Here is a 12798-nt window from a genome sequence, read left to right on the forward strand (position 1 = left end):
TGATTTCATTACCACTATTCAGGGTATTTTATTTAGCCATCTTATGTTATGCATTCTCTTTATCTTATTTTACTGTAATTACAAAGTGGATTTTATTCTCCATCTTAAATTAATTTACTATCTCTGTTTTTTTATGTTCATTCTATGTCTTGTTAATGTGAATCCTTTGCTGTAAAGTGCTTTAAGGTGCATTTCATGTATGAAAGGTGCTATGCATATAGAGTTTATTATTATTATTATTATTATTATTATTAGATGCTTTCAGTTTACATTACTTTTCATTTTTACTCCACTACACTTCAGAAGGGAATATTGTACTTTTTACCCCATTACATTTACTGTATTATTTTACAGATTAATATACTGTACCAGATTACACCACCCAACAACAGTGCATAAGGTTGCTAAAATTAGCTCCACCTCGGCACTCTTTAGCATTAAATAGCTACTCATGTCTTGACACTTCACTGATAACAACTCAGTGATATACAGTATACATTTATATAATGTCTATAAAGTACTACATATGTACTTTTTATTGTATGTAGTGGTAAAATCTTGGATATAGCTCAATGCTTGTCAAGCCCTGGTCCCACCCAATGTGAAGTCCCTCCTCCTGCACGCGGGGCTCAGTCTCTGCTCTGCTCTGCTCTGCTCTGCTCTGCTCTGCTCTGCTCTGCTCTGCTCTGCTCTGCTCTGCTCTGCTCTGCTCTGCTCTGCTCTGCTCTGCTCTGCTCTGCTCTGCTCTGCTCTGCTCTGCTCTGCTCTGCTCTGCTCTCTGTAGGCGGATCCTCTCGTGCTGTCGGTCAATGTTTCGTCCAATCCAAAGCTCCCTGTGTGTTTTCTCACGCCCCCTTCCACGTCGACCTGCACTCTCGCCATATTTTCAATCGTGTGAATCCCGCAGACCGGTTTGCCTCTAAATTGACGAGAAGAAGCGTTCACGAAAGACAGCACTAAGTGTGAAGCGATCCACCTCAAACTCAAAAAGGCACACCTGCATTAGCTTCCTAGCTCTTTCTGTCCGTTTTTTCATTCTGCAGCAATGAACATCTTCAGACTGACAGGGGACCTCTCTCATCTGGCTGCTATCATCATCCTGCTACTCAAAATATGGAAAAGCAGGTCGTGTGCAGGTGAGCTCTAGCTGGAATTAATCTTTCTTACAGATGCTACAATGCGGATTTATGTTATTCTTTAACTTTGCCTTTCTTTAACAGCTAAAATTGTCGATTTAGCTTTGTCTCTTCATACACACCAAGCTTCAAGCTAGCTAACATTAGCTACATGCTAACGTTTCCTACTCATTCATTTGAGTCAGTAGCTAATACCGTTAGCAAACGATGGCTAATAGAAAGTGTTGCTGAACATACTACTACTGCTATATTTACTGAAAATATATAATCAAATGTTGAAGTAAGTGGCAATATTATCCAGATATATCATTGAAACAACTAACTTTATAGGAATTGCTAGTGTGAGTTAAGCATGTTAGCTAAACAATGGTTTGAGGGAGTGTATGGTCAGTTAGTTGCCTGCCGTGTAGTAAAATGAGGCGATTATTACAAGAATAATCGTGCTTTGGGAGAGGTATCGTTTGCCACAGATTCAGTTTCACTGGTTGATTTCACCTTCTCCACACATCGCCCATCCATTTACTCCAGTCTCTGTTAATTTGAGGTTTGGTGCTCGATTTTTTTGGTCTGGCTTCTGACGTGGCGTTCTAGAAGACGCTACGGAAGTAGCTAACGAATTAAAATAGTTTACGTTTTTGTTGCCATGCTTTATTTCTGTGACTCTTTTTGACACGTGCTATGTGTTAATAGTAAACAGCACCTCGAACTACACAGGTTAGAGTGATTTCTGGAGCCACAGTGGTGGATCGTACTTGTGTTATGAGGAGAAATGCTGTGATTGACCCACAAAGCTAGAGTGTTGACTCTAGGTTAAAAGTTACATGAAGTATCAGATAAGAGATGGTAATTTTTATGTCTCATTGATTTGGATTAGGGAAAAAACCCTTTAGTGGACAGCCATACAATAGTAGAGTTACTCTCCGAGGAACACAATGACAAAATTAGTTAAATAAAGTGCATACATATATGATGAGTATTGGTCAAAGAAGATATCAAGCAACAAGTGTGTTACCAAGCTGCCAACCAAAACCTCTGTTTCATGAAGACCTGGAAAGAGGACATACTATACACACAGTGCAGAGCATACCATTCACACAGAGGGAAGAGAAAATTGCTGAGAGAGGATGAAGCAGTTATTGCAGACTATGTGTGATGTGAGAACAGACATGAGCAATGATGGAGAAAACACTAGCTCTGTCTCTTGGAGGACCAAGTCTTGCTTGTCGTTTGCAAGCTTGCGGAGGCCTGGAGACTATCCCAGCACAAATTAGGTGAGAACCAGGGGTGCCTTTTGGATAGGTCACCAGGCAGTCACAGGGCTCACATATACAGACAAACAACAACTCACTCAGACTAAGACTCACATCTGTGTTTAATTTAGAGTCTTCAGGTCCCCTAACCTGCAAAGCCAGCTGACTCAAACCAAGTACTTTTTTGCTGAAGCATTGCTGGTAACCACTGCACTGCCTGTTATAGTCCTTCGGCTGTGATCAGGTCACAAGTGCACACAGACCAAGAGAGAAACCTGTACACACTTCTTGTTGTGTCTGATGTCCTGTGTAACTTGAGGTCATCAGTTTATGCATTTTGACTAAGCTAGCATTAGTTAAAAAGAGTAACACTGGCTTTAAATTAGGGATATTATGAATTTAATTTCAGGCCACATTGAGAAAAACATTTTGTCATTGGTTTCTGAAATTGCAGATTTTCCAGGTAAATATTCATCATGTTTCCAGTAGATGTCACTGTTCAATAAGGAACAACATTATGATTTATGTTTTACCCAGACTGCTTGTGAAGCTGTTCTGAAGTTGCTGACAGCACACCTCAACCTAAATGGTAATTTCATATTTTTCTTAAAGGTATCTCTGGAAAGAGCCAAATCCTTTTTGCCATAGTGTTCACCACACGCTACTTGGATCTGCTCTCCTCATTCATCTCCCTCTATAACACAAGCATGAAGGTAAGACACCAGTCATGTCTCAGCTCTAAGCGGTAGCTTTTCATTCAGGTTCCATGTTTTCCCTCAGCGCCTCAGTGACAAGCTGGTCTGTGTCGTTTACCCAGGTGATCTACATTGGTTGTGCGTATGCCACAGTCTACCTGATCTACATGAAGTTCAGGGCCACCTACGATGGCAACCATGACAGTTTCAGAGTGGAGTTCCTGGTTGTTCCTGTCGGGGGTCTTGCTGTTCTTATCAACCACGACTTCTCTTTCCTAGAGGTGGGTTCAGTCTCCTGTGTGGTTGTCAAACCATGACATAACTTATTAATGACAAGATGACCACAATTGAGATTTCCTATTCCTGCACAATGACGTGTAAATGTATCGTCATCAGATCCTGTGGACTTTCTCCATCTACCTGGAGTCAGTGGCAATCCTGCCTCAGCTCTTCATGATCAGCAAGACCGGCGAGGCCGAGACCATCACCACACATTACTTGTTCTGCCTGGGCCTGTATCGAGCCCTCTATCTCTTCAACTGGATCTGGCGTTACTACTTTGAAGGCTTCTTTGACATGATTGCCATTGTGGCTGGCGTGGTCCAGACTGTCCTCTACTGCGACTTCTTCTACCTTTATGTCACCAAAGGTGGGTTTCCTGTTGGTATCACCTGTTATGGCAAAGTAGGCAGATAAAACAAAGGGAATAAGAAGTTAATTATCATGTGACACCTGGAGAACAAAGTGATCTATGTATCGTTTAAAGGAGTGGTTCAGATTGTAATCACTGATGTAATCAGAATTGTATCTTTTTTTGAACTTCTTTGCTGATTTGGTGGTCGTTATCTGTAGCCTGTTCCCACCACTGGAGCTTTTCCAGGAACCTTTTTAGGAATGCAGGGACCTTATTTGCATTGCCACTGCAAGTCTAAGTTCACTTCCTCTTACAAAAAATCTGCGTCGTATGTTCAAATGGCCCGGAAACTGTGATAAACGACAAAAAAAAGCAGCAGATTCTTACATTTAGAAGCAGGAACCAGCCAGTGTTTGACATTTTTGCTTGAAGAATGACTGAAACTTTGTAAATGAAATAATGAGATAAAGAAAGATGGAGTGCAGGGAACAAAGGTGAGAAACAAAACTCAGTGCAATTATGTAGAAATGTGTATAAAACAGTGAGCAGATTTTTTGCAGATTTTTTCAGTGAGTCTATTTTTGAGGCAGTTGTGCAGATCTTCATCTCCTTCTTCACCTCTGCGTGTCTCCTCAGCCTACATTCAAACGTGACGGTAAATTATGAACAACAACACGTCTCTGTGCGAAAATGCGACTCTGTCACGCCGTTCTCATCACTGGCATGATTTGACTAATCTATGTGGTTCTTCAGAATGGGTGGAAACTCAACTAGGAAAAGTGCACAAGCAGCTTTTTGTTATGAGTTTTAATTCCTGGGGCTGTAGAGTCACTAAGTATTTTGTGACCGCCACTGGGAGTTACGTCTCAACTCAAACCAAAGAGAAATGGGAAAATCAATGCCAAGCGGCCTCAATCCTCTATACCAGCCCCGTTATGGTTCTTACTTACTGACTGCCTCACTCTGTGTCCCACCCCCTCAGTGTTGAAAGGCAAGAAGCTGAGCCTGCCGGCGTAAAAAGTGCAGGAGACGGCGACTCCCAGCAGACTCAGGGGGTGTGGAGATGACATCATGGAATCTCGTGACCTACAGCAAAAGATGCCTGAGACAGAGAGCCAACTATCGGGGAAAAACACTAGTCTTCTTGATGATTACTGATGGAACTGGTAAATGCCAACAAACACCAGGGCTGAACAAAGATCATCCCAGATCAACCTTTGGATTTCTGTGTTCAGCATCTTGCCTTAAACTTCTTTTCATTGCTGTTCAAATGGGAGAAAAGGCTTCTTTTTTTTTTTTCTACATGTGAGGTGTATACGCTTATTTTTTTATTTTTTTATAATGTCACAAATAGGGTCAACTCTTGAGAAGTACCTTGTTTGGCTTGGTAATGAAATGCACAAATGTACAGTCTTATTAAAGAGTGAGATTAAGAGTGATGTATCTGAGTGCCTGGTGAGGATTGGATCCGGTTTCTCACAGTATTTTTATTTTAGTTTTTGTCTAGATAACCGTATGCATATACTATAATACATGTACTCTGTCTTGGAGACATTAAAGGAGGCCAACCAACAAAATTTTACGCCAACACGCATCCATTTTGTAAAACCGTTGCTTTGTAGAATTGCTCAAAACAACGTTTTAACAGGTTCAACATCAAAAAATCTGAACTTTTTGTAACTAGAGCTCATAGGTGGATTTGTAGTTTCATCTTAAGTTTACGAATTAACCCATGGATACATCACTTTAATGCCAACAATCGTTTCATCATAGATGTCAGTATTTTCAAATGCTCTCTCGTTTTGAATTAAAGCCTTTCATATGTTTTTCCCCCTCAGCTTAGTGTATTGAATGCATCAGTTGTTCTACAGCTTTAATATAGATTTCATACAGTCTTAAAGCATCACACTTTGAATGTAGATAGAGCACAAACCTTGTTTCTGCTTTCAATTGCGCCCCACGAGCAAACTCCTGAACACCTTCCAGCAGTGACGTGTCAGTTATCTAAAGGTTGAAATCAATGAAGTCAGGGTAAGCAATAATGAATGGCTGAATAATGATCTCTCTTCTCATAGCGGCACAGAGGAGTGTGCAGATATTTGCCATGAGAATCCTGCAGCCCTTTGACTGGTTGTGATATTTCAGTCATTAAGTGTGTGTCAGGAGTGTGAACGCTTAAGCAGAGTGGACGCTGTGCTGCTCAGTGGTTGAGAAAAGGGAGATCACGGCGTTCGCCGAGTGCATTTCTATTAAAGGCCTCTCGTTGACTTTTTCAAATTAGTCATTCTTAAAGGATTATTTCAACTCTTTATGTCATTTTTTGCATGATATCACCTCCATTAAAGATTTTATGAGAATCACCTTCCAGTGTCGCTGTGTTCTCATTGTAATCCTGCAAGAACAGATGAGAAGCACACATTTTTTAAAGGTACCTTCAGCACTATGATCAGTGTTTTTTTTTTGTTTTTTTTTAACATATGGACCCTTGTTTTGTTTGTCATGTGATGTGATACACATTCCCACCAATGATTTTACATTATTTCACTGATAGGTGGTGGTAAGAGAAGAAGAAGAGCTAGAAAGTACACCTAGATGTTAAAAATGCAGCGTTAACTACAGATCACCTTTAAATATTCGGCACTTGCAGGTGATCATTCTCTCTTCTTTTTTCTACAGTTCTTTTTGTCTTTGAAACAACAAAACAATGTCAGGCAACATTATATGTGATCAAATTAAGTAAGTGAAGTCCTTGCATGTCGCATATACACGTTCAAAAAAGAAAACATTTCACACCCATCGTCCTCACCTGTTCAAAAGGGGACAGGAATAAGGGTCAGAAATGCTGAGAAATACTGAAATAAGACAATATACCACACGTAGTAGCTTAATTCGTTGCAATAAAGATCATTTGTGGCCGCTCACAACCAAAATACACAGCTGAACATGCAGGACTGAGCTGGTGTGAGCCAAACACACTGCATTTTTACCAGTTAATGAGCTGACAGCAAGAACACATCAAAGTCATCTCTCCATCTCTGTTCGAACACAATATAAACAGCACAGACTTTAACTGTGATGAGCATTTATTCAAAGCTGCATTACATGTGTACAACATTGTGCTCTTTCGAGGTTAACATAAACATGTAACAGTTACATTGCAGATGTACATTTCCAGACTGAAAACCATAATCCACAGTAGTGCAGCGCCTTTTCGGACAGAGTACAGGAGCTGCTTTGTGCAAGATGTGTACATTCAAAATATGTACGGATTAAATTAAAACAAGTCTTCAGTATTTGATTATTGAGGCAGTTGAAAAATTATCATGGACCTTTGGCTGTTGAAGACTTATTACACTTGCTGTGCCATATATAAAGATAGACAGTAACCATCAGGGAGTCTTTGTGCTTAGAAAATCTTTTAAATCTGCAGATCTCAGGCTCAAGCCACCATAAACTACATTCAGGGGTCCTCTGAATCCCTCTCATCAAGCTTCAGTAGTGTTGATTTAAGGCCTCTGTACACTCAGCGATCTCGAGCTTTCCCACATCAAAGCTGACAAATGAGGGAGAAGAAGAATCGAGCTACTGCATTTCCTTCAGATTTGAAATTCTCCTCTCCTTCCCCTGGAAAATCACCAGAGAGGAGAGAAAAATTAAGACAATGTGGAAACAGTGTGACAGATTTTACTACGAATGTGCGTATGATACAGAGTATCACTTTAGAAGAGAGGATACACTAAACTCCACTGATTTCAATGCATCACGCGTCAAAAGCAGCCTTAAATATAATGCACTTTCTAACTCTAATCGATGACATTGATGATTATAGATTGCTATCAAAGTGTGCTGAAAACTTTGGTGATATCTCATTACCTCTGGCAGATGTGGGTAATAGTGTTTGAGGATGTTGGAGATGGTGATATAAAACACATTAAAGATGGATGAAACCACGACAGAGAAGAGGGCGATGCCGGAGAGCACACACAGCAGGCTCAACCCTCCTACAAACAGCAGGAACGCTGACAGACACAGACAGAAATCACAGGTTTGAGGCTGCGGTGTATCGTAAAATGTCATACACTGGTTGTTTTTTTTTACATGAAACACTTACCTTCAAAGAAAACAAAACCTACTACAGACATAACACTGGTCACGAGAGCAAAAACGAGGAAAAGGCCAACAGGCAGTGCAGCTATAACGCTGAACAGCAACACTGCCAGAGCTGCGACAGGGTGGCTGCTGAGGTACAGCCCGATTTTTGTATTCATCAGCTGTGATACCTGTTAAACAGAGAAAGACACATGCAGCTGTCACTGTCAGTGAGCTGGGAGGACACGCAGACTGTCCACCTCTGCATTCCTGATGGGAAAAGTATAGAAAATAAAGAATAAAGAGCAGGGCCTTAGAGGCATTACCTTGGGGTCGTCATAAAGGCGGTTGAACAGGGTGGTCCAGCTTCCCCACAGCTGCTGAAAGTCAGTCACACTGCTGCTGCTGCTGCTGTGCTGCGTCTCCATACATGCAGCCAAACTAAAGACATGAGTAAAACCACACAGCTGAGGTTAATCCAGCAATTTACAGCTAGCTGTCGTGTTTCTTTAGATACAGACAGGATTCAAGTGAGCCGCCAAGGCTGTAACAGAAGACAAGCCTTTAGTCAACGAGCTGACGGCTGTGCTGAACCTCAGCTGTTGTGGTCTGCACTATAAACAACTTCAAACATTCCTGAGAACATATCACACAGTTAAGTTAGTGAGTACAAACCTGATCAGTGTGGTAAACCTGGTTCTGTTCTCAGCAAGTTCAGCTCACAACATGAGAAGCTATGTCCTGAAGTAGCCTGACCCTCCAACAGTGGCAACACACCCTATATGAAAACACACCTTCTTCCTCCTCCTCCTTCTTCCTCTTCTGGATTCCTGATTGCAGACTCTAACAGGCTTGTTGGTGTTGTTTCTGCCATCTGCTGTTCATCAAATGTGTTTCAGTGCGAGCTGAGTTTTGCTCTTCAAAGGAAGTGGCAATTATTATTAATTATTGGGGGGGAATCACAGCTATAGTTAATAAGATATCTCCTTTCAACCTTAGAAAAATTACATTGGCAAGATTTATATCCTCTGATAAAGTATGGGGGCTTCAAACTAAGCTAAATTTACTGAATAAATGAGAAAATAACTGTCAACAATACATTTTGCCCCTCAAATACAAAACAAAATTATAAATCAGTAGCCAAAATAAGTAGTTAATCAGTGCACAGTTATTCAGGAATAAATAATGAATATATTTTGCATTTATTTAATTCTGTCTCATATTATTTATTTCCATACTTATAGAAAGAACATGGAGTTAATTCAGTGGAAATTATGCAGATATATCAATAGTGATTCTTGTTCTTGGCTTGATTTTTCACCTGTTTGTATTCAGAATCCAGTTGTCACATTGCCATCCAGTGGTCACATTGAGGAACTGCGATACTTATTTAAATGAAAGGTGAACCCAGTGTTAAAGTCCATATAATGATTCTTTAAGTCATGACTCATTATTAGTGTGATTGTAACAAATAACAGTATCATCAGTATTGGTAATGAGTGCATTAATAAAGAGCTGTTTTCTGATGTGGACACTAGTCTTCCTGATTCCAGCATTATTTTTCCAGAATTATTCTTCTTCTTCTTTTTCATTTTATTATTACTATAAATTATAATAACAGTTATTGATTTAATCTGCTCTATGCAATATATAAAGACAGTTATGTACTATACAACCTTAATGGCTCAAATAAACTAAACATTGCCAGTCTACTTTGGTACTTCTAATTCTCAAGTGTATTCCACCCTTACAACCACCTCCTCCTTCTCTGGCTTCTCTGGCATATTACTCTCTGTCATTAAAGGACCACTGTCACTAATTATGACAAATGCCATGTCCAGCCCTCTCTGCTTCTGCCTAATTGCACCATAAACCACCAATTGTCTTTTCTGGACAGGTGATGAATTCTTAAATTATTTGTTTGTTTGTGAGGAAAAAGCTCTCTTTCTCTTTTATTTTGTCTCATGTGATTAAAATTGAATTAAGGCGGTTTCGGTATGTTTGCATTCAATAAATTCACACATATTTAAACATGCTGCAGTTTGCGTGCAGCAGCCAGGAACGTTTCTGCAGCTCTGATGAGCGGTGAAACATCAGGATCCCTGCTGGTGTGGAATATAGAGCTTCAGTAAAGACTGCAAAGCCTTTTAAACATGCACGGTTCAATACTGTGATTGATTGTTGAGCTGCTGCTGTGGCATGAGGGAAATCACAACAGAAGTTCTCCGGAGATTCAGAAGAGGGGGGTTCCCGGTTTACTTCACAGCTGTCAGACTGAAACGGCTCCTTAAAAATAATGACCATACTTTCTTCCCCTCTGCACTGTGCTGCTATTAGACGGTAACGGCCAGATTTCTCTGTGAAGACGGAGACTGATCAGAATATTAAATGACTGAACTTCACATTCACCGCTGATTACTTCTTCAATCAAAGATAGGATTTGCTGGTCTTGCCACCGCCACCCACAAATTAAGTTTAGCCCCTTGAGTTTTATGCAGGCACATAACTGCGAGGTCTTCGCAAGGGAAATGGCGGTGTGATCTGTCTTCAAACTACACCAAAGAGAGACACCTCCGGGACCGGTGATGACAACTTATTTGGACCCTTTATAGCTGCCAGCCATACTAATTAATCACACTGTTGTATTGAGTACAGGGGAATGATTTGGTGAGAGAGACTGCATCCACTTCTCCAGACTGCTAAACGCAATGAACTCACTGAACCAAACCTTGAGCTGTGAGTGTGTGCGTGTGTGTGCAAGAAGGAATTCCCAATAATTTAGCACAACTATTCTTCCTGCTGTCCTTTTTATGACTCTCAGATTATTCACTTCATAGTGGAAACTTCCACTTGTCTCTCCTGTGCTCTGGAGCTCACTGCAGCCTGGCTGCTGCAGTGCTTAACCACATAATTTCTGACTGCCGACCCACACATCGGTCCACTGCTTCACTTCATAACAAGGCCTGTCTGGCAGCTGGATGCTCACCAGTAGACATCTTCTGTCACAGCTGTAAAACATCTGGGAGAGCAAACAGCCCATGGCCGAACAGTCAGTAACTGTACAGTTCTGCTATGTCCCACTATGTCCCCTTTTGCAGCTGTGAGTAGCTCCTTTATCTCCTTCGTGCATTGTCTGTGTGACACTAATGTCCAGCAATACCACACCATTAAAAAATCAGCTGTTTTCAGAATGCACTTTGGTTGTACTGGGCAGCCTCCAGGTGTGAATGTGTGATCCTGCAAAAGAGAGTATGACTCTCAGTGAAACTTTCCAAAGAGCATAAAAGTTTTAAAATCTGCATTGTGTTTCATTTTGTCATTTCTTTTCTCAAATCCTGCATAGAATTAATATTCAGTATAGATTTGGGGCACAGCTTTTATCTTTCACCACTAAAAATGGTGAAAGTCCAGAACATCAGATTGCTGTTACAGTTTTTATTGAGTGTTTTTACTGCTACGGTATTTCCTTCAAGCAGGGCGATTTTTTCACTCTTAGGTACAATAACAGTCAAATGTTACTTGCTCTTCCACACCAAAACTATTATGGATTTTATTTAAATGACATAACAGCATCAATAATTTGTGAAAACTAAAGTTCAAAACAATCTGACTTACATGTGAAATTGTTGTTATTCAAGGCACTGCGACAGTATGAATTGAGCTGCTCAGAGAACTCAATATTATCAATCACTGTCTGAAATAATCAATATAAAGCCAATCATAAGGTCAGTGTTAGGTTGCTTTAGCCATGTACAGTCAAAGTAACTGTAGCGCACAGTGGTGTATTTTTTCTTCTGAACCATTTTATTAGATAATTTTATGCATTTTACTTATTTTAATTGATTTGTTTGAATCTGAAACCAGAAACTGAAAGAACATTAACTCTTGTGTGTTATTTTTGCCATAAACGTCCCTTTAGAAATAGATTTTGACCCCATGAGTCATGACACAAATCCTAAAATATACCACATACAATAGTTTAAACCTGTTTTCCTGCTGAGCAAAATAAGAGCTGAGAGTTGCTCTGCTCCTGAGACAAATGACTCTTGTGACAAGCATCCCGCTCTCCTACGTAAGGGTAGATGAAAATTGAATGTTCTTAATGTGTCCCATATACCTTTGACACTGAGATATGTCTGAGTGTCTGAGAGCAAATTGACTGTACGATATGTCTACTGGCACGTGGCAAGCCGCTCAACACATTACAGCTGGGATGTGATTGATAGGCTGTCAGCAAATTCCAATTTGCATCCGCTGATTGTAAAAACTAATCACTGTGAGAGGAGGAGCATAAAATAGTCAGAAATCTCCTGTGCTTCTATGTTACCTGATGCATGTCCACCTCTTGTGCATCTCCTAAAATTACATCATGTGTTACACTATTGATGTCTGGCCCTCACTGACATGCGGCAGCTAAAGCCTGCTGTGTTTTATGAGAGGGACCTGGTGCTTTTTTCCCCCCTCCTTCTCGCTTGTCACACTCGATACCCACACCTCTCCATCACACTATCCGTCTCTAACCACCTCCCCTCTCTCCCACTCCCATTCTTTGAAGTTGCACAGGAGTTTTCAGCGAACAGCTGGCCACAGGAGAACAAAATGTCTTTGGAGTCTGCCCTGTGTCAAATGGGATAGTCTTCATTGTCAGTGGTTGTCATTTTGGTAGATGAAGGGGGCTGTTTTAGGTTCCTGTCCCTCCGACTGGGGAGGGGGAGAGGCTCAAAGAGGGCTCCCTGGAGGGTGGTAAAGGGCGCTGCGGAGGACAGCCCCTCGCCACCTCTCAAAACTCACCAACATCAGCAGCTCCTCCAGCATACACACAGAAGGATATAGTGCATACACTCACTGTCTGTATAATAAGCATGAAGCTAGCTAGAGACCACAGCCAGCTAACTTAGCTTAGCAGAGAGACAGGAAACAGCTAGTTGCTAGCTCGAAATTCACCTACTAGCGCCTCTAAATCTCACTAATTCACAAGTTGTATGGTTTGTTTT

At 40.8% G+C, this 12798-nt stretch overlaps 2 protein-coding genes across 2 annotated transcripts; one reads left to right on the forward strand and one right to left on the reverse strand.

The window, feature by feature from the left end:
* Nucleotides 1-847: 847 nt before the first annotated feature.
* On the forward strand, nt 848-6076 carry LOC139344090 (ER lumen protein-retaining receptor 2-like). The gene is made up of 5 exons (XM_070982026.1): nt 848-1136; nt 2999-3099; nt 3204-3362; nt 3478-3730; nt 4698-6076. The coding sequence occupies exons 1-5, from the start codon at nt 1046-1048 to the stop codon at nt 4730-4732; spliced, it is 639 nt and encodes a 212-aa protein (XP_070838127.1). The 5' UTR covers nt 848-1045; the 3' UTR covers nt 4733-6076.
* Nucleotides 6077-6783: 707 nt separating this feature from the next.
* On the reverse strand, nt 6784-8578 carry LOC139343947 (lipid droplet assembly factor 1-like). Its single transcript, XM_070981805.1, has 5 exons — nt 8480-8578; nt 8131-8245; nt 7827-7995; nt 7589-7734; nt 6784-7339 (listed from the first exon to the last, which is right to left on the reverse strand). The coding sequence occupies exons 2-5, from the start codon at nt 8230-8232 to the stop codon at nt 7298-7300; spliced, it is 459 nt and encodes a 152-aa protein (XP_070837906.1). The 5' UTR covers nt 8233-8245; nt 8480-8578; the 3' UTR covers nt 6784-7297.
* Nucleotides 8579-12798: the final 4220 nt, after the last annotated feature.

This window comes from Chaetodon trifascialis, chromosome 15 (genome assembly GCF_039877785.1).
Source record: "Chaetodon trifascialis isolate fChaTrf1 chromosome 15, fChaTrf1.hap1, whole genome shotgun sequence".
NCBI classification, from domain to species: Eukaryota; Metazoa; Chordata; class Actinopteri; order Chaetodontiformes; family Chaetodontidae; genus Chaetodon; species Chaetodon trifascialis.